The sequence below is a fragment of the Diplotaxodon limnothrissa genome, linkage group LG8 (assembly GCF_057381915.1).
Source record: "Diplotaxodon limnothrissa isolate DT_005_m linkage group LG8, D_limnothrissa_male_GT1.1, whole genome shotgun sequence".
Classification (NCBI taxonomy): Eukaryota; Metazoa; Chordata; class Actinopteri; order Cichliformes; family Cichlidae; genus Diplotaxodon; species Diplotaxodon limnothrissa.
Window position 1 is genome coordinate 21,984,322 of NC_140603.1, and position 19,356 is coordinate 22,003,677.

A 19,356-nucleotide genomic window follows, 5' to 3' on the forward strand; every position below is an offset into this window, starting at 1 on the left:
GATGCTTCCCAGCAGCTGCTTTGATTGAGCTAACTAGCAGCTTTTGATAAAACATTTGCAACCAGCTCCCTGCCTTCTTATTTGCAGACAGGCCAGATTATGCTAAATACATATCAAGGACTTTAATGGCTTAATCAGCCTTGTCATCTAGCCACCGGGTTTTCAGAGATACAGCATATGTGATCCCACTGCCATAAATGCTAATATAAAGACAGCCAGGATGAACAATTTGGGAAATGCTATAATATAAAAAAAATTACAATTTGCACCTTGCGTGGCAACGAGAGCTGACTTGGATATGACAAGAGGTGTATTTTAATGTTGGGAAAACAATGGAAACAAAGGCAAAGGCTCTGTTGGACAGTGCAGAGAGAGTGTAGTCTCAGCAGACGTTTTCCAAAGAGGACGTTCCAGATTTTCACTTGAAAGAGATTGAGAAGAGACAGCGCAAATCATGGCTTCATCTGGTCTGTATCTGTTTGCCAACTGCGAGTCTGGTTGAAGTGTGAACCTGGATTAAGATGAGTTACTCCAGACAGTAGCCAAATAGGTCCTGTGAGGCTTTTACCTGCGTGTGAAACCAAAAGCAGCAGATCGCTTCATGTACGCTTTCTCCTTGCTCAGAGACAATCGCCATAGCAGCCTTATCACTCCACTACATGCAATCAGTGGGACAACTCGGCCTGGTCACTGGCTCGTGAACAAATCACAAGCTGTCTCCCCCCCCCTTTATGCCCTCACAATAGCAACCAGGGGACTGATGCACTGATCCTGTATGACGGCCATCTGGAGATCTTGTGTGAGTTTTCACGCCGGCGTGCTTGTGTTTGCGAGTGTGCGAGAAGGAACGTCGGCAGGTAAGCTCACCATGAAGCAGCTCTGCATGCATCACAGCAACACCTGTTACCATCTCTCTATGCGTCTCCTGTGGGCTTTGCGCTCAAGCCAAGCAGACAAACTGTTGTTCCCTCAGGAATGACTAACTACCTCAGCTGTCTGATTCATGCAAATTCAGCAGCTGGATCTGGACTGCAATGGTAATCAGGAAGTTATTTCAACCAATAGAAAAAATCCTCCTGTTACTTACGACTCACCTTTAAGGTCAGGTGATTATTAAAGAACTATTGTTCAATTTTTTTTTTTTTTTTTTGGGGGGGGGGAGAACTTTTATAAGGAAATCTCCTTGTTGTGCTGTGTATTATAAAATTTATTTGTAATTATAGCCCATAAAAAAAACTTTAAGGAAATCTTGGAAATTTCATTGCTTCATTCATTTATTAGTTAAAAAAAAGATTCATAAGGCTGTCATGTTGGTTTGCTGAGCAGCACTAAGAAAACTGCTATCACTGCTTTGTCCAAAGGAAACAGCTTGTGATCAGCAGCAATCCTAGGTAGTGAAAAACCTCCATGTTAAAACAACAGTTCAGCAGGGGGTTATGTACTGTATTGTTTCTTGGCTGGGATAAGTGACTTCCTGGAGTCTTTGCATGTTGACTGGCAAATAGTCCTGGCCAAGAAATCTCCGCAAGTTTTACAGGTGGTGAAAGTTGATTTGGGCAAAGCAAAAGCAGCTTTCCCCCCTTTCCAATCTTTATGCTTAGCTAAGCTATCCAGCTTCTGGGGGCAGCTTCCCAGTTTGGATTTTGGAAGGCAGAGACTCCCTCTCCACCTTCCCTTATCCCTTAAGAATGCTATCATTACATTTTGTCTTCTCTCTCCTAAAGTTAGTTTTTTTTGTCTCAGTCTCCATTTGTTCTCCCTTTCCCCCCACTTCTCTTTCTGCTTAACCCCCCATTCAGCCATGGCAGATGATGGCCCCGTTGAGCTTGGTTCTGCTGTTTAAATAAAGCATGTGGTAAAGCATGTAGCATGTGGTATGAATCTTCTCATGTAACTCTGAGTGCAAAGGGAATAAACTTGCTATTGACACCTCCCCCCCACCAAAAAAACAAAAATATAAATTAATTAAAATGATTTGCCTGTTCTCCAATTCAAGGTCATCTTCTTGGGCAGCACTGCACCATGTATAACGTTGATGCTTTCGGGGTGATCGTGGCTCAAGAGTTGGGAGTTCGCCTTGTAAATGGAAGGCTGCCGGTTCGAGCCCCGGCTTGGACAGTCTCGGTCGTTGTGTCCCTGGGCGAGACACTTCACCCGTTGCCTACTGGTGGTGGTCAGAGGGCCCGGTGGCGCCAGTGTCTGGCAGCCTCGCCTCTGTCAGTGCACCTCAGGGTGGCTGTGGCTACAATGTACAATCACCAGTGTGTGAATGTATGGGTGGATGACTGGATGTGTAAAGCGCTTTGGGGTCCTTAGGGACTAGAAAAGCGCTATATAAATACAGGCATTTACCATTTTACCCTGCTATTTTCAGATCTCCCTGTGAAAGTCCCCTATTAAACACTTTTCACTTCTCTGTCAGGGATTTCATCATGGATCTACAACTTGCGCACAACACAACAGACATCAACGTCTGGGTAAAACTAACCCACCTGTCACGTCAGGGATCATCACTGGTGATCAGCGCTGGTTCTCCTGCTACAACCATGAGACCAAACAGCAGACTTCTTTACTAGAAAAGCCGGATATCTGGTGCATAAGATTAAAAGCACAGCCGGGAGCGTGCTTATTAAGACATGCACTGTTATTTCATCCCCCAGGGTCAAACGGTCAATATGGAGTTCTACCCAAAGGACTGAGTTATTTTCTATTGGGTGCTTTGAAAAACACAGTATTGTAGCCAAAAAATACCTTTGCTCATCAGCTGCCCTATATATCAGATATGCCTCCCTGTGACTGTCTTTTCCCAAAAATAAAAATTCAAGTTTGACGCCCCAGGTTTTAACACGCTAAAGGAGGTCCAGAGTGCGAGTGGTGAGCAGCTGTAGTGGAAGTGGGCAAGCACTGCCCTAAGAGCAATTAGCCAAATTTAAGTCAGGTGTTGTGTAGTCAAAAAACGTTATGATTGCACCTCATGGCATTTAAAATGTTGTTTTAAAACTCAGGTTCTCCCTATTTCTTTCTCTCTCATTAAATTTTAGCTGTCAAGATAATACAGAACTGCATACCTGTTAGTGTAGTCAAAGCTATAAAAACAATACTATTATTATTAAACTTGTAAAACTGACTAAATAAATAATGAAGGGGTTGATTTCGTGATGACTAGTTATTCAGACAACTTTTTTTTTCCAAAAAAAGCTTGATTACACTCGAGAAATGCTGAACTTAAAGATTTGCTTTTATTGGTTCAGGGTTGTAAGGTAATTTCCTAATGCCAGTATATATTTCCAAATGCTACATCACAGACAAGGTTTCTTGGTCCTGACTATATGCTGGAAGTGTGGCATATGTCCTTCATTTCATGTGCATAAAGCTGAGGTGGTTACATCATGCTGCAAAACAAATATACTGGCACTGGGGGTAATGGTGCGTCTAGCTTCATTTTCCAGCACTGCAGTCATGTCTGCCTCTCTCTGCGCTGGCTCCAGGAGGGCCTAGCAGCTTAACAAGCCTCTTGGGGACCCAGACAGCAGAGAGGAGATGATTTTACCTCAGGACACAGTCTGACAGACCCATACGCACAAACACGCATGCACACACACATACACACACACACACAACACAAAACACACGCTGGGCAGTCAAACAAGTGGATTTAAAAATGCACATTCACAAGGCTTCAGATACAGTTTATACACCCACACAAAAACTCATATTCCTTGTTGCCTAGGCTTACTTTGTAGCTATGCGTGCAGCAGGGGGTTCCTCTTGTATGTTCAGGCCTTTCAATACAACACCACAGCTCTATAATCCACCACCTAAAGCTTAATAATCACTGCAGTTCATGCTGTAAAATTGGCTGCTTTTTAACAGGCGTGACAGGATGGAAACCATTCAATCCCCTGCGGTAATCTAACTTGAGTTCAGATGTTTAGAGATTCTCCTTAACCATAAGTCACATAACAGACACTCCTACACAAACCAACCACAGCTCGCAGAGAGGCCAGAGTAAAGCAGTAATTTCATTTACATCCACTAGATGAATGTTTGCTGCTGAGGTCAACATTCATAGACTGGTTACTGTAGTATCTGACATGTGCGGCGTGCCAGCAGAAAATTATAGCAATCAATAGGCACTGATCGCCGATAGGTGCTAGGGTTTTGCTAAGAACAGCAAGAATAGGCGGTCAATGAAGACAGAAGGAAAAACATAAAAGTGAGGATTTATTTTCCAAAGGAAAACAACAAGGAGATGCACTTAGCAAGAATTCCATTCTCTGCAGGTCAAAAGAAATGCAGATTTTGAGGTTAAACCCAGGCTAAACCTGTATTCTAAAAATGCTCACTTTTGACCAAATTGAGGTCACTTTAAACCTCAATATGTAGACCATCAAACCAGGATTTTGGTTCAGCGCAGCTCCAAATATAAAGAATCATCATCACACCCAGTTGACACCCAGTCAAAGTTAATTTACAGCAAAATCTGGAGGCCTGCTTGTACGTACTGAAAGTAGCTCTTGAAACAACAAAAACTGGCGCGAAGGTAGAGAGAAGAGCAGTGCAGGAAAATGTGAGTCGGGAGTGCAAAAAAAGTTTAAGATGGGTACATACACAAAACTTTACCTTCACAGATTCGGTCCAGTCGCTGTCTCTTCACTTTGTGTTTGTCAGTCAGGGACATGGCGTCAAACGCGGCACAGCACAGGACGGCAGGGCTCTGCTCCGCACAGCAGGGTATCTCTCCTCCTGAGCCACCAATACTGACAAGGTTCAGACTCCTAGTGCACTGTCAGCACTACTCCCCGGGGCATACCGCCTCGGCACATACACCTACACAAAAGGCACAAACACAAAGAAACTTGGCTTAAAGCAACGCGGGCGCACACACGTAGTTACTGTATATACACACATCATTGATGTAAAAGCACCAAAAAAATCTCTGACACAGGAATGCATTTAAGAGGCCTTGACTACAAAGTCCCACAGCCTCTTCTTCACAAAGAGTCTGGGAAGCTGCAGGCAATAGATATACAGGAAATCAGTGAATCACACAGCTTCACACACATGCACTCAGACACTGCTGGTGACAAAGTGCTCCATTTGCTCTAAAAAGTGACAAAACTTCAGTGCTCTAAAAGCTCCACTTTTCCCCTGTTTGAAGTGTGTTTTCTTTCCTTGACAAATACTCATGTGAAGCTCCATCTAACTTGTCACTCATCACATTTCTTATTGATCACTGTGACATTTGAGGTATCTCAACTCAGTCTACTTCTTCCCTTTTTTTTGCCGTGAAAGTTTTTCAAAACAAAGCAAGCGCAGAAATGCTCAGTCTGACGACAGTCGATGTGAAGGAAGCTGATAAGACTGGAGAGGGGAAATTTATCATCTGATAAAGTGATGTGTCGAACCTGAAGATGGACTGTCATGTAATGACACGTTCAGACCAATAGAGGGTAGTTAGAATCTACCCAGAGAGAAACACATGTTCACATCCACACAATATGAAGCCAGATGATTACTGAACTTCAAATAACTTTAGCTTGGCCACGATTTGGCCTTGCACACATAATCACAGTTGCCATTTCAGATAAAGAGAAGTTTGTAATTTTGAGCTGTCTGAAAATGTAACCCGACAAAGCCTTTTTAATTCGCTATCACTCACAGACATGCAGGCAATTATTTGTACAATTGCATCTTTGTTACAAAGGAAAGTGGGGAAAAGCATCTGAGTCAAATGGAACTAAATTATTGCAGCACAACAGGGATTAAACGTTCTCTCTCTCAAAACACTCATATCCCACATTGTGCTCATCCAGGACCAGAGCCTGAGGCGCCTTTGCTCTCACAAAGTGCTGAGATCACTGAAATATCTCTTTGTGTCAGAAAGCATCACAGCAAAGTCATTACACAAAGTCTTCATCGGTCCTGTGTGGTCAAATATCGAGGGTAAAAAACACGAGAAGGGTGAGAAGGTAAAGATTTCATATGTTGTGGATCTGAGCCGACCTGTGCTATTCATCAGAACTGGCTATTCAAATGTGAAACTACATGCTACTGTGGGTGGTGCTGAAATGTGACATTATCAGGACACCTCTGCACATATGGGACCATGCAGAGCTATCACACCAGGAGGTATAAAGACTTGTATGCAGCCTTTCCTTGAGGAAAAAATCCTCCACATGTTCCTATTTAAGCGTACATTGCCACACCATTTTGTCCCCTCTAAAACCGTTTTCTGTTTATAAGCCTCCTTTAATGATTTCAGTTCTTTCCCTTTATGGACTTATGGGAAACCTAAATGCTTAAAGATCTTTAGCAGGTCATAAATGCAACAACATACAACCTGGATAAAGAAGGGTCCATTAAAAATAATCCCTGCAGAGGTGGAAAAGGCTAATCATTTTCCTGTTCAGCTGAGTAATCTTTAAGTTACTGTCATGGCAGAGAAAAGAATGATTTTGACGAGAGGAAGCCGCACACAAGGTTACTTCCAGGGTGCCTTTTTAACAATATGGTACCCCGGCTGGAGTATGTTAACTGCTGCTGGAAGGCCTCACCCTGTTACTTCATTTCAGTCTCCTCTCAGTCCCTCCTCCCTCTCCCCTTTCATCTGTCCATCTCTCTGTAGTGCCGCTGCCTCTGAGGTCTCTCGCACAGAGTTATCAATCACCGGCCCTTGTTCCAGGGCCATCCACTTGTGTGTGTGTGTGACATAAAGAGTGAGAGCGACAGAGAGGGTGGGAAGTTGAGAAGAGGAGGATTCACAGAAGCTAACAAGACCCGCACAGAGGCCAAACCTTCCCCATCTATATGCCTGTTTCTTTTCTGTTAGACAATCAACTATAAGCTGTGGTTTGAGAACTGTTTCATTTTCCAAAAAAAAAAAGAAGAAAAACTCACATGAATCAAGAGTTCAATTTCTCAATACTATAAAAGAAAAAGTGAAACAAGCCTGACAGTGCAGCCAGCAGTGCATGAGAGGGTATTTAGGCAGGAATTTTGCACACTCAATTCAAACACAAAGGTCATATACATGAATCTTAATATTTAAGAGCTATTAAAAGTCAGATGATCGATAAAACTCCCCCGCTTGCGTGGCCACAGCTCACTGAAAGGGAAACATTTGCGCGCGAGACACCAAAACATTAAATGAACGAATCCATATCTGTGACAGCCGGCTCTGTCTCCCAAGGATGGCTTCACCCGTGAGCACAATCACAGTCTGCAAACTCTGCTCAATGTCAGGGGCACACAGAGATCCCTGTCAGAGTATGTATGGTACGCAGATGTGGGGGAAGGGCAGTCAGTTAGCGGGGGTTTCGAATACAGCACAAAGACAAACAGTCTCAAATGACTGATCTCGTTGTAAAGTGATTTATGACAGAAGAAAACACCAACAAATCAATAAGAAAAGGCCGTCTCAGGACCCCTTCATTTTTTCACACCTCCTAGTATTATTACAACTGAAATAGGGAGATTGTTTGCTAAGCTTAAGCATATTTTTAAAGTTTTATGCAGCTGCTGGGTGCTGAACTTTTGAAGTTTTAACCTATAATCCATTATTTTCTCGACTTAAATTAAATTTTTTATTCAATGTTATTCTTTTATCTGGCTCATGTTATATTAATTTATTAATGTATCGGTTTAACAAAGTTAAAGGTTACGTGTTTTTATCACACATATGTGAATAAAAAAGTAACACATATGCTGCCATAGATATGTTTAGTGGTTTTAATACCATTTAACTTCCTGAGTTGGCACTGACATAGGGGGCGTGTCTAAGCTTAATCTATGTGCAGCGGCGCAGCGATCAAGCACAACGTTAAAGACACAGACATGTGAAGTCAATAACTCTGATCATCTTCCTAGAAGGACTCTTTGGTCCTCGTGTGGCTATTAACCTTCACATTTATATGGAGGCATATGTGAGGTTACAACAGAGAGCAGGTGAACAGTTTATAGACACCGCATGTTGCTGATGACAAGTCATTGAATTGAGCAATAATGCAGGTGGTATAATGGAGATTCGGATCTGTGCAATTCTGGTTTTAGTTATCAGAAAGATGTATATCAGATCAGGAAGTCAATAGCCATGTGACTCTCTAAGCCAATCGTCTGCCAAACATATGACCTCTATTTCCTTTAATGTACTGAGGAAGACCACAAGGCTGAGACATAAAGTAAGTGACATCATTTGGTTTTGTGGCTTTGTTTGACCTTTTTTTAAGGCAGAAGAAACTGTTAGGTGATCTTGTGATTGGCATTTTGCGCTCTACTTTGATCTTTTATTCACCGAACAATTAATTAACACATCAAAAACCCAACGTATACAGTCATCAATAATGAAAGCATTAATTCTATTCTGTCCTGGTTATTCTCCACCCAACATTGTGATTTTAACCATAGGAGGATGTGAAAAAAATAATAATAATCCAAATTAAATTCATTTGTTGCAGCATCATCTTGTAATGCGATGAAATTTAATGATGATGAAATAAGAAAATAATTTTGCTTTGGTAAATAGATATGAGCAACGTCCCTGACCGACTTTCATTAGATAGCAATAATTACATGCTTTATCAGACAGGGTGGGGGTGTACAGACTGAGCAAAGGCAATCTCACACTGTCAAATGAGTCACTCGAGTTACAGCATCACTTCATGTGTTGACACAGATCAGTGTGATTAGAAAAGCTTTAAAAACAGAGCACACAGGATGTTTTATTTTAAGAAAGACAGAAATATATTTAGACAGGCAGGAGTAGTTAAAAAGCTAAACTGAAAGCTAAACTGAAGGTTGGACGGTATGAGAGTGTCTGAGGATGAGTTTGGGAGATTGAATAATTAAAAAGGTCAGGCTACCTGCCTGCTGCGTGTCGCTTCACACACGCCGGCATGCACACTCGCGGTTCTAAGAGAGACGCAACGCACAGTAGGACAAAGACTGAAGAGAGACATCATTTGGGGGAATGATCATTTTCCCTAGAACACAGTGCAGTTTGTGAACTAATTGGGTGAATCCATAATTAATTTGCTGACATTAAGCCTTGGGGTCTGCTCCAGTAAGGCTTTACTTTCTAAGGATTTGAGCAAGTGCTAGTGAAGCCCTGGGCTTGCTGCTGAAGGGGGAGTCTCTTTTTTCTTCACCAGACAGGTTCTGACATTTATATATCTAACGGCGATACATTTCCACAAACGTCAGTTAATGCCCGACAGCGTGGGGATTCATTTATTGGGGATTTTCTCAATGAAACATTTAAGTGATAGATAAATCCAGAAAATCCACACTCAGCATGTTTCCAATCCACATCAAAAGCAAACAGGCCTAGGTTTTATTTCTCAGGGTCAAAACATGAGAGTTTTCAGCCACTGACAATTGCATACACTGACTCTTAATGCTTAGACTAAAATATGATAGCTGCTGAGACTTCTGCTTGATTATTCTAAAACAACAAGTTGCACTTTTTGTCTAATTTGTCGGTCAATATAACTCACTGGATGCTTCAGATTAGGGCTGTTATAATGATATATCGTTTGTTTCGCGGTGTCTCAAAATAAACTGTTTACGGCAATATTTTTTCTCAGTTTTGATGGTCACTGTAGTGGCTATATTAATTTCTTAAAGTTCTCTATTTCTCTTATATTTATTATAACCACACTATGGATGGACAAGCACCTGTTTTTATGTTTTGTCGTTAGCAACAACGACGGTAACACCATCGCGTCCGCTTGTTTATGTACCACATAAACCTTTCACAATAAAGCTCAAGATCCTGTTGAGACTTTTCAAAATAAACTGAATCACGTGAAAGAGCAGATTATTTATGGATAAGAAGTAAAAAAAAAGAGCCGCCAGGTGCTAAAAAATAAACCTTAGACTCAAACGTTAGAACAGGCTTTTCCCCGCAGCACGCCGTGTAATAAATACTCACAAAGAAAACAGCGGCTGTTACAACTTATGTCTAAAAATGTATAGTTTCATGCATCGGTTAAAACACTCTACTCCAGCTACATGACGCGCAGCTGGAAACACTTCCCACAAGACGAGCTGCCCGAGATTCACATAATTTACAGAAAATGTTACATTTTTATATCGTTATCGGGATGATAGAATTCTTATATCGGGATATGAGATTTTGGTCATATCGCACAGCCCTACTTCAGATATAACAGTTGTACCTGTTTAACTGTTTGTTAATGCAGATTATCTAATCAGCCAATCAATGGCAGCAGCTTGATGGCTTTACGCATGTAGACATGACAAAGATGACATGCTTTAGTTCAAACTGAGCATCAGATTGGGAAGAATACCCAGACTGCTTCAAGCTAACATGAAGGAAACAGCTACTCAAATAATCATTCGCTACAACCAGACTATGCAGACGAGCGTGTAATGTTGTGGGGGATCATTTCTTGGGAAACCACAGCCTCCTTACTATCAATCAATCAACATATAACTGCAACAGCCTTCCTAAGTATCGCTGCTGAACATGACCACACAGTACCCATCCTCTGATGGCTGCTTCCAACAAGATAACACACCATGTCACAAAACTCCAATCATTTCAAAATGGCTAACTGAATATGACAATGAGGTCACTGTTTTCAAATGGCCTCCCCAGTCACCAGATCTCAATGGAGCATGTGATGCTATCATGTCAATATGGACCAAAAACTCCAGCAACTTGCTGAATCTCTGCAATGAAGGATTAAGACAGCTCTGAGGGGAAAAGGAGCTCCAGGCCAGAACTAGCAATGTGTGGTATTGCATATGTCAGAATTATAACAAAAAGTTGCTCTAGTAACAAACCAATCAGCGATTAGTTTTCGGTGCTTATCTATTAGACCTGAAACCATTATTAAATAAAAATGAATGACAAACAGGAACAGAATATTAATCCAAATCTTCTGATAATGAAAACAAATGGAGATCGCAGCTCATAGTATTTGTAATTGCTTTAAAAGGATTCCCTTCATATGGCACTCGTTTTCTCACACGAGCTACTGCACTTACTTGATTGAAACAAGAAATGAGCCTGGCACATACATCCCACAATTGTTTATCATGTCTAATCCGATAAAGATCCAGATTACAAACTTGTGAACATTTTCTATTAGGAAAAACAAATGTGGAGACTGCTGAGGCTTGGCACAGGTACACGCTCGTAGCTCTTTCTAGTTTGAGCTGATTTCAATATTTGTTTAGTAATTATGACGAAAAATCTTCAACAGCTGCTGCGGTTTTTTTAAAATATAAAATAATAAGACGCGTGGTGCAGATCTTCAATGATTAAAATGAGGTACTACAGGATTAGATGGGAATAGTCTCTTGATTTAGAGTTGTTTGAATTACATTATGTAACTACGAACCCATCCACTGTTTGGCAATCTTTTATAGTCAATCGATACACATTTTCAGTATCTGGCAAAAACACAGAAACCACAGTGAAACAACAAGGATTTTATCAATCTTCAAATGGAATGAATCCGGACAATGGGGTATTGATTTACTTTTGATGATGAATGAGTTTCTGAGTAAAAAAAAAACAGCAGTGAGAGGCAGTGTATTTTATCTGTATTGAAAGGATGGTTAGAAAGTTAGATTATCTAACTGGTTATTTTTAGTAAGTTGCCAAATTATGTCTCATACAGAAAAGCTTTATGTGATCTTTCAAAAGACATGTCAAATACAATTTAAAGTCTGTATTTATCTTAGTTTCTTTCCCAGCTGACGCTACAATTTCAATGCAATGTCTCAATTTGAGCTCTGCGAGGATCTTTGCCAAAACAGTAAAAGCACAAAATAGCAGCTTTAAGATAGAGTTGGACAACTTATCCAGTTACTTCTCCTGACTTAATTTCCCTGTGGAGTTTGACAGGAAAATTGTGAGACGAGACAACCGGTTCAGGTTATCTGACAGTGTGCAGCAGGAAAACGCACAGCAATATCCATCCCTCTTACTGCTGATTCCTATCAAAAGCTGAAGCTCAGCAAGCCTCTTCAGAGACTCCGAAATGAAAACCTCCTCAAAGCGAGCTAAAGTTCACACTTCCAGCCAAAGAGGCACACTTCACTTGGAAAAATACCTCTATCCTCTCAATTTCCTTTAGAAATAACAAACACTAGTCTCAATGACAAGGTTGTTTACTATTGAAATCTCAAACCATTATTACCCCCTTGTTATTTTCTTCAAAAAAGGCCTGTGTTTTCCTTCCACTAGAGCCCCCTTTGAACAATGGAGACCATTTTTCCCTTTCAAATGCTGGAGTTCCTCTAGAGGTAAATCTGTCAGCAGTGGGCCAAAACAAAGAAAGAGAAAACAGGAAGGTGTGGACACCCTCCAGCACCAACCCAGCTCAACTATTAATATCAACTTTCATGCCTAAGATCCTCAGCACCTCAGGCTGTGGAGAGTGTGATTTCCATGAACCAAACAAGGCCTGTGACAGCGTAGGCAGGTGACAGCTTGACACACTTATATTTAGCTTGGTAAGCATGCTAAAGTGAATGCCTTCAGACTCCAGAATTGTTGAACTACTGCTATCAGTAATGAAAATTTAGTCTCAAAATGTATTCCACTGTAGCCCACCTTGTGCTATTTACGTCCAATCAATAAAATCTTGTTTCTCAGTGTTCCAAAGGCTGGGGTTATCAGCACACAGCACAGCCAGAGCCAAAGCTGAAAACACTTCCCAGTACAGGAAAACGCCTGCAGCGTGCCAACCTGGTGAGCAGAGGGAAGGTGTGGCCTGCCTTGTGAGGGTGAGGTAAGAACTGCACTCACCACCAGCCTGGTGTCAGTGAGAGGCCAGGCTCCGGCTCAGACAGCCTGCCAGAGTCCAGCTCAGCCTGGCTCCCTCTGGGTCCTTCCAGGAAGAGCCAGCATGATTCAGAGCTTCCTGATCCAGGAGAACGAGGTTCTTCCACTCCCCCAAGAACGTGCCCATGAACACGCCACACACCCACACACCCACACACACACACACACACACACACACACACACACCCTTCTCCCTGTGGATGATGAAACGGCCAACTCCGTGCTGTTCTTGGGCTTACATTGGGTGGAAGCCAAGTCAAACAACATGTTGATAAAGTCCAGAGCAGAGTGGTGAGAGGAACACAGAGAAAGAGAGTGAAGGGTGTGCTGCAGCAGACATGAGATTCACACTGCCATGAACATTTACGGATGATTCCAGATTGTCGAACGTTTTGTAGTTTTGACAATCAATTTGTTTGGTAATGTGTTCAAAGAAAAAGGAAAACCTAATTGCTGAAACGTGGTAACGTGATATGTGTGGCCAGGAAATTCATGTTTTAAATCAACTCAGTCATTCACGCTAACTGTAACATTACTACAAACCCTGTGCACTGCAAACATCCACCACTGTATAAATACTGACTTCCTAGTTCACCTGCCATCTGATGTATTTGGCGCACACAGTTTTCACCCACTGATTAAGTGGGTTTGCTTGCCATTTATTATATCATCTGACTGATGTTATACGTTATATAACTAACACCAGTGATGCTCATAACTACAAAAAAACTCATGCATTGTAATTAACGGATATTTTCCTTTAAATGCAGCATCAGCAGTGTGGTTTGTCTGCTCCCACAGCAGTTTTACTGGCTACATTTTGGAGAACCACAGCCAATAATTGACTAACAGGAGAGCTTTTCATCCGAGCCCCCTTGGAAGGGCTTGCAACACAAGGTTGGCCTACCTCTCTCTTTACCACCACATCCTATCATTTCAAGCTCTACTAATATGCCATGCTTCAAGGGACCAAGACTGACAGACACACATACAGACACACACGGCTCAGTCAATTAGTACTGGCCCAACCTTGCAGCTGAGAGATAAATGGTGTAGAGTCTCAGCAGGCTTTTGCGTGAAGCTGTGCTCCTTGTCCGCCGTATGTAGAACAGCTCTCTGGAGGCAGGCTAGCCGCAACGCCATGAAGCGATGCGGCAAGCGCAAGGCTGAGGAGGGCCTCAAAGTGCTCAGGCTTGTATTAATATATGACCACAAGGATTCTGAACTCCCTAATCAGAGCTAGTCTGAAAAGCTAGAGAAATGAGAGGTGGTGAGGTTTTCTGTTGGGGTGTAAAGCTCTGTACAGAATTTCAGGTCATTCCACTTACACCTCATTAACCATTTTTATGTGCAGTATGCTTATAACCCGTCTACTGCAAGAGATCTAATGTAAGTGACCAAGATGTTTTTTGGGGGGTGGAGTGGGGATGAAGACGGCAACTCAGACTGCATTTACACTGAGCCAGCTAAATCTGAAAATGCTGTTTAGCGTGTGTAATAGTGGGTTTTTTGTCCACATAACGCATGCAAACAAGGTAACATCTACATTTGTTCTTTTTTTTAGTAAATACACAAATCCCAGCCATCATCTAGTAAAGAAATTCTGCTCTCCTCATCTCATTGTTCTCATTTACATATATTCCCATCTTCTGTAGCGAGAGCTCATCGAGAATAAAATTGTAAGTTTATTAAGGGTTCGTAAAAGCTGTCCCTGCTCTGCTGCATTGCATCAATCAAACATCAGATTTACGATTTTCTTCAGTGAGGACAGGAAAATCCGCTTTTCCTGTCTTGAAGAAATGTGAAGTCTGTGGGGTCCAGCTTCATCTAACTGAAAGCTCCACCACAGTTTCGGTGTAATCTTGAAACTATCAGGTGGGGATCATCTGTTCTTCAGTAGCCACACTTTACCATTGAAAATTTCCAACAGGCTTTATGTCATCAGATCATTTTAACATAGCTGATCTCACACCACAGCTACTGCTTACAGATGCCCGTTTTGAGCTGTGGTCATAGCAAGTTTTAGTCAGCTCATTAAAAAACCATAGCACTTTTGAGTGGTTGAGCCCCCATTTAAAATTATTTCTTGGGCATTTCAAAACTGCTGACATCATTTGATCAATTTTATCATTCTTTTTTTTCTATACACAAACACCTTTCTCACCCCGGCTCAACCACATACACAAATCTTCATAGCAGCACTCAGTCCAGAAGGACTCTCAAATAAGAAATAAAGATTGCCATTTCTGCACAAAATTTGTCAATACATGCCCCTAATGTGTATTTCATTTTTTGTGTTTAAGAAAAAAACAGTGTCCTTAATCCAGTGAGCTACAGAAGTAGGATTAGAAGACTTTCATTCTAGAAGAAGGCAACATCTGGCCAGTGAAGCCATCTGGCCAGTGTAAAAGGCGGACTAAGGGTCCCAAACATGGTAATCAACCAATCAGAGGAATGGAGTGTCAAGGATTAAAGATGCATTAAAATAACCAGTTCAAATGTTATGCAGTTGTGGACAGGAAAAAGACAAACTTCTATATCTGCGTAAATATCAAAGTCTTGATGGAGAATAATGAACCTTATGTAAACTGTAAACTGAATGAGTGGAAGGCAAGCAAAAGATAAGACTTTGTTAGTATTATGAATAACCCCCTGCCACCATTCCTCGTTAACGATGGCTGCCATTTTTCAGACATTCCTTTAAAGTACAGTTCTGACCACCACATTTGTGCATCTCCAACACATACTGGATCTCCTCCATTATGTCAAATGCAGACATTGAATTTCGTTTAAGGAAGAAGGTCCAAGAAGCCAAATTTGGCAAGTTGTGACTTAATGTTGTGTTGTTAACAGGTGTGCAATTTTCCCTTAGAGGCTGCCGATGTTACAGCAGAAGTCTGTGTTGACAGACACATTCATGATGCACGACCCTGATCTCCTGTTCGTGCCTCTTTAGGGCTGGGACACTGAACAGTGCTGTCTGGTTGGCTGGCATGAAAGTTAATGTTGTCTCTCTGTGCAAGGTCAGAGATAAATCCACAGATTCACATATGTAAGTGGTAAGAACAGAGAGATTTAAAAATAACAGCTATGCTGGAAGTGGTCCAGAAGTGCACAAAGAGACAACCTTGAAAGGGAGCTCTGCAGTCAGATGGAGTCACAGGAATGTTTAAATATTACCAATCACAATAGCTCAAACATGTGACAATAGGAACACCATGTGTGTTGACTTTCAAAAACACAGGTGACCACAGACTACAGGACTTCCTAAATTCTCATGTGAAATTCAAGCTTCTGAGCTTTCCATGGACCCACTGGAGACGTTCGTGTTGGGAATAACAGCAGGAGATTGTCTCAAGCAGCCAAGCTGGAGCCAGATGGAAAAAAAAGTTTTTCAATGTATCCAATCTGCAGAATGTTTGGTAAAATATCCATGTCTGAATGAGAAGAAAGATTGGTGCATGCAGAAGGGCACGATAAATGGAAAAAATGGGTTGTTAGCTGTAATTATTTTAGTGCGGACATGGTCTCAGTGGGAGGTGAGCCTGAGCAGAAAGTCCAGTATCCACTGATGTAGTAAAACAGGTGGATAAGCTGCATTATCTGTAACAAGATTACAATCCTTTTAAGACCCGACCTCAGTAACAGGCGTTTCCCCCCAACTAGTGCATGCTGACATGTTATATATGGCTCTCACTCCCCACTAACTTTTCACAAGATGCCAATCCTATCAATGCACACACACACACACACACACACACACACACACACACACACACACACACACACTTTTAAATCAACCTCCAATCCCAGCAGGGCGGAGCACATGCAGGTGTTGTGTTTGTGTGGGAGCATGAGTCCAACCACTGACAGCAGGATAGGGAAACACACACAAATGCACAAACACAATCTCACGCAGCAAGGTGAAAAATTACAGCGGGGAGGTACGCATGGCCTGGCGGATTAACTGCAGAATAAAAGTGCTGATGGGCAACAAAAGAGAAAAAACAGCTATTCATCACCCTGGCACAGGATCAAACTCACACACTTCTCAAATGCCCGCCTTGAGTTATTGTACAGCGTGGCTCTGGTGGCAGCTCCACAGATAAAGCTGCCCTACCTGAATTGATTAGAGTGCAGAAGCATCCACTCTTTCCAAAGATGGAGCATGTCTCTGCATCTCCTCAATACTAAAGTGCGAGAAATCAGTTAAAATGCATTTAATAGATAGTGTGGGATTTGTTTTTTTTTACTTTGTGTGACTGCTTTTAGGAATCATCAAACATGTGGCTGCATTGTAGGAGCTCTCACGAACAAATGCAATCTCTACGGTGTTGTCGCGTTTCTGCTGATCCTGCATTTCTCTGAAGCTGACATGTGAGAAACTTAAATCATATATTCCATAACCAAACACCAAACCTTAACCTCAATCCATAAAACCACCTCTAAAATAAAGAGAAATAACAAAGACAGATAACAAGCAAGTGCTTGATGGAAAAGCAGGCCAGCCACTCAGCTGAAACAGCTAGAGAGAGAGCTTAATCAAAGTGGTAAATGCTTCAAGTCAACCTTGTAGAAAAGAACTAGTACGTCCAGTCTTTGTGAAGGCGATCCAAAGCACTTGCACAAGCTTCAATTTATTCAACCCAATAAATAAATATAAGTTTAAATCTAGGGGTAAATGCTAAAGAATAAGCAGCCACAAGACTAAAGTTGGGGCAATGAACACTACTACAATGCCAGGGCAGGGGCTCTACATGCTGCTATTACACAATATATTTAAACACATGTATAAAAAATATGAATGTATTTATATAACCAGAGGAATCCTTTCAAGGAACTTTTCAGTCTACTAGTTTCTATAATATATTAAAATGTTGTACACCACTCTCTAAACCACTCACAATTATTTCGCTGCGGACAACTACAAGTGACAAATAAAGGCTTATTCATAGATGCTTCAGCTACTTGACTAATTTTCTAGGCACTAACATAAACTGAAGAGAAGTTTGGCAAACTTTACACTGCAAGCTGCCATCTGTTACAGTTAAGAGTCGCCTTTGAAAGACCAATCAAAGCATAATTTATCAACCATCAACACATCAAAGGCGGCCAGTAAACCATTATTATCAATATAATGTCATAAGCTTTATCTACAAATTTAGTATTAGTGTTCCGCATTTTAAACGCATCAAGTGTAGGATGAAAAGGGTACATAAAGATGTGCATATCTCTGTATTAGTGCAGGAAAAAGTCAATGAGATCTCCTGAGAGTACACAGTCCCTAACACAACGGACGAGGACACGAATCATGGCATTGTATTTACACTAAAGTCACACTGACCACCTCATCATTTAGGTCAGTTGTGCTGTCTGAGCAGCAGTGACACAGACCTCATGAAAACATACACAAAAACAATTTTTACACTGTTTAAAATCTAAATCGCCATCCCACAGATGTTTGGGTTTTTTGTTGGTATTTTTTTTTATAAGGAAACCATTGCTGCCAGAGATTTTTTTTTCTTAATCAGGCATGAGAGTTGACAGTGGCCTCCATTTCAACTCACTGGGTCACGGGGGTCGTCACGCCTTTTAAAGTGCAGAAAAGCCCTTGTCACTGCGCTAGGTTTCTCTCCTGTCTGCCACAAAATGTCTCCTGACACAAAGCCCTCGCACTCGTATCAGTGCACTCCCACAGCACTGCCAACAAATGTGACCTCCTTTTTCCCTCCCACTGCTAAAGTAAAACAGAAAAAAAAAACTTAACTCACCCCTACCTTGCCAACTGAAATAAAATAAATGAAAACAATGTGCTCTGCAACTCTGCCAGACCACGTAAAGAAGTAGGTTTTTTTTCTCTTTCTGCTAACTCCAGCTCGAGAGTTTCCATGTAAAAGTGAAGGTGACGGCTTCGACTTTATATTGAGTTGTGTTCAAGGCCTGGGGGGAAATGCTTTTCAGTGTTTATCTTTGGCTGGCTGGTCTTAGCCAAGGCCTCTGAAACACTGCAGAAACCCAACGCTGCCACTGCTCAAACCTGAAGGAAAACAAAGCAGAGCTTGCAAAGTGATGGCATGCCTTTGAACACAGAGTTACAAATGTGCAAAACATTTGTTTTGGGTTTTTGTACCAGATTGAGATTAATTAGACCTTTCTGCTTGAGCTGCACTTGTAATTTCAGATGACTTAATTGAAATGTCAGAGCAAAATGCCTGTTAGTGTAGTTTGTTAACTACAGTTGTTTTTCTTCATACACGCTCATAATCAAATGATTTTAGCAGGGTTCAGCTATTCACTTAATTGTTCCAGTCATTTATCAAGCACACATACCAAACATTCATTGGTTCCAGCTTCCCAAATGTGAACATTTGCTGCTTTTCGTCATTTTCTTTTCACTTCCTACCAACACAGAGAACATCTTCTCTGACAAAACATGCAAGTTAAACACATTACATTATTCTGCAACCTTGTGCTCAACGTATTTCACATGTTAACTGCAGCTCTACATTTCAGGTACTTCTGTATACACTATGTGG

At 41.5% G+C, this 19,356-nt stretch overlaps 1 protein-coding gene across 2 annotated transcripts in view; it reads right to left on the reverse strand.

Annotated features, from left to right (window-relative positions):
• LOC146626871 (C-terminal-binding protein 2) overlaps positions 1-19,356 on the reverse strand; it is a 96,640-nt gene that overhangs the window by 49,195 nt on the left and 28,089 nt on the right. Inside the window, exons 1-2 of one of the 2 annotated variants that reach the window (XM_085361485.1) lie at positions 12,785-12,867; positions 4,624-4,830 (exon numbers count right to left, since the gene is read on the reverse strand). In XM_085361485.1, the coding sequence (XP_085217611.1) occupies positions 4,624-4,681 (58 nt within the window). In that variant the 5' untranslated portion in view covers positions 4,682-4,830; positions 12,785-12,867. Of the gene's footprint in view, positions 1-4,623; positions 4,831-12,784; positions 12,868-19,356 lie in introns of those variants that run through there. The other variant, XM_085361484.1, reaches the window with a different exon arrangement.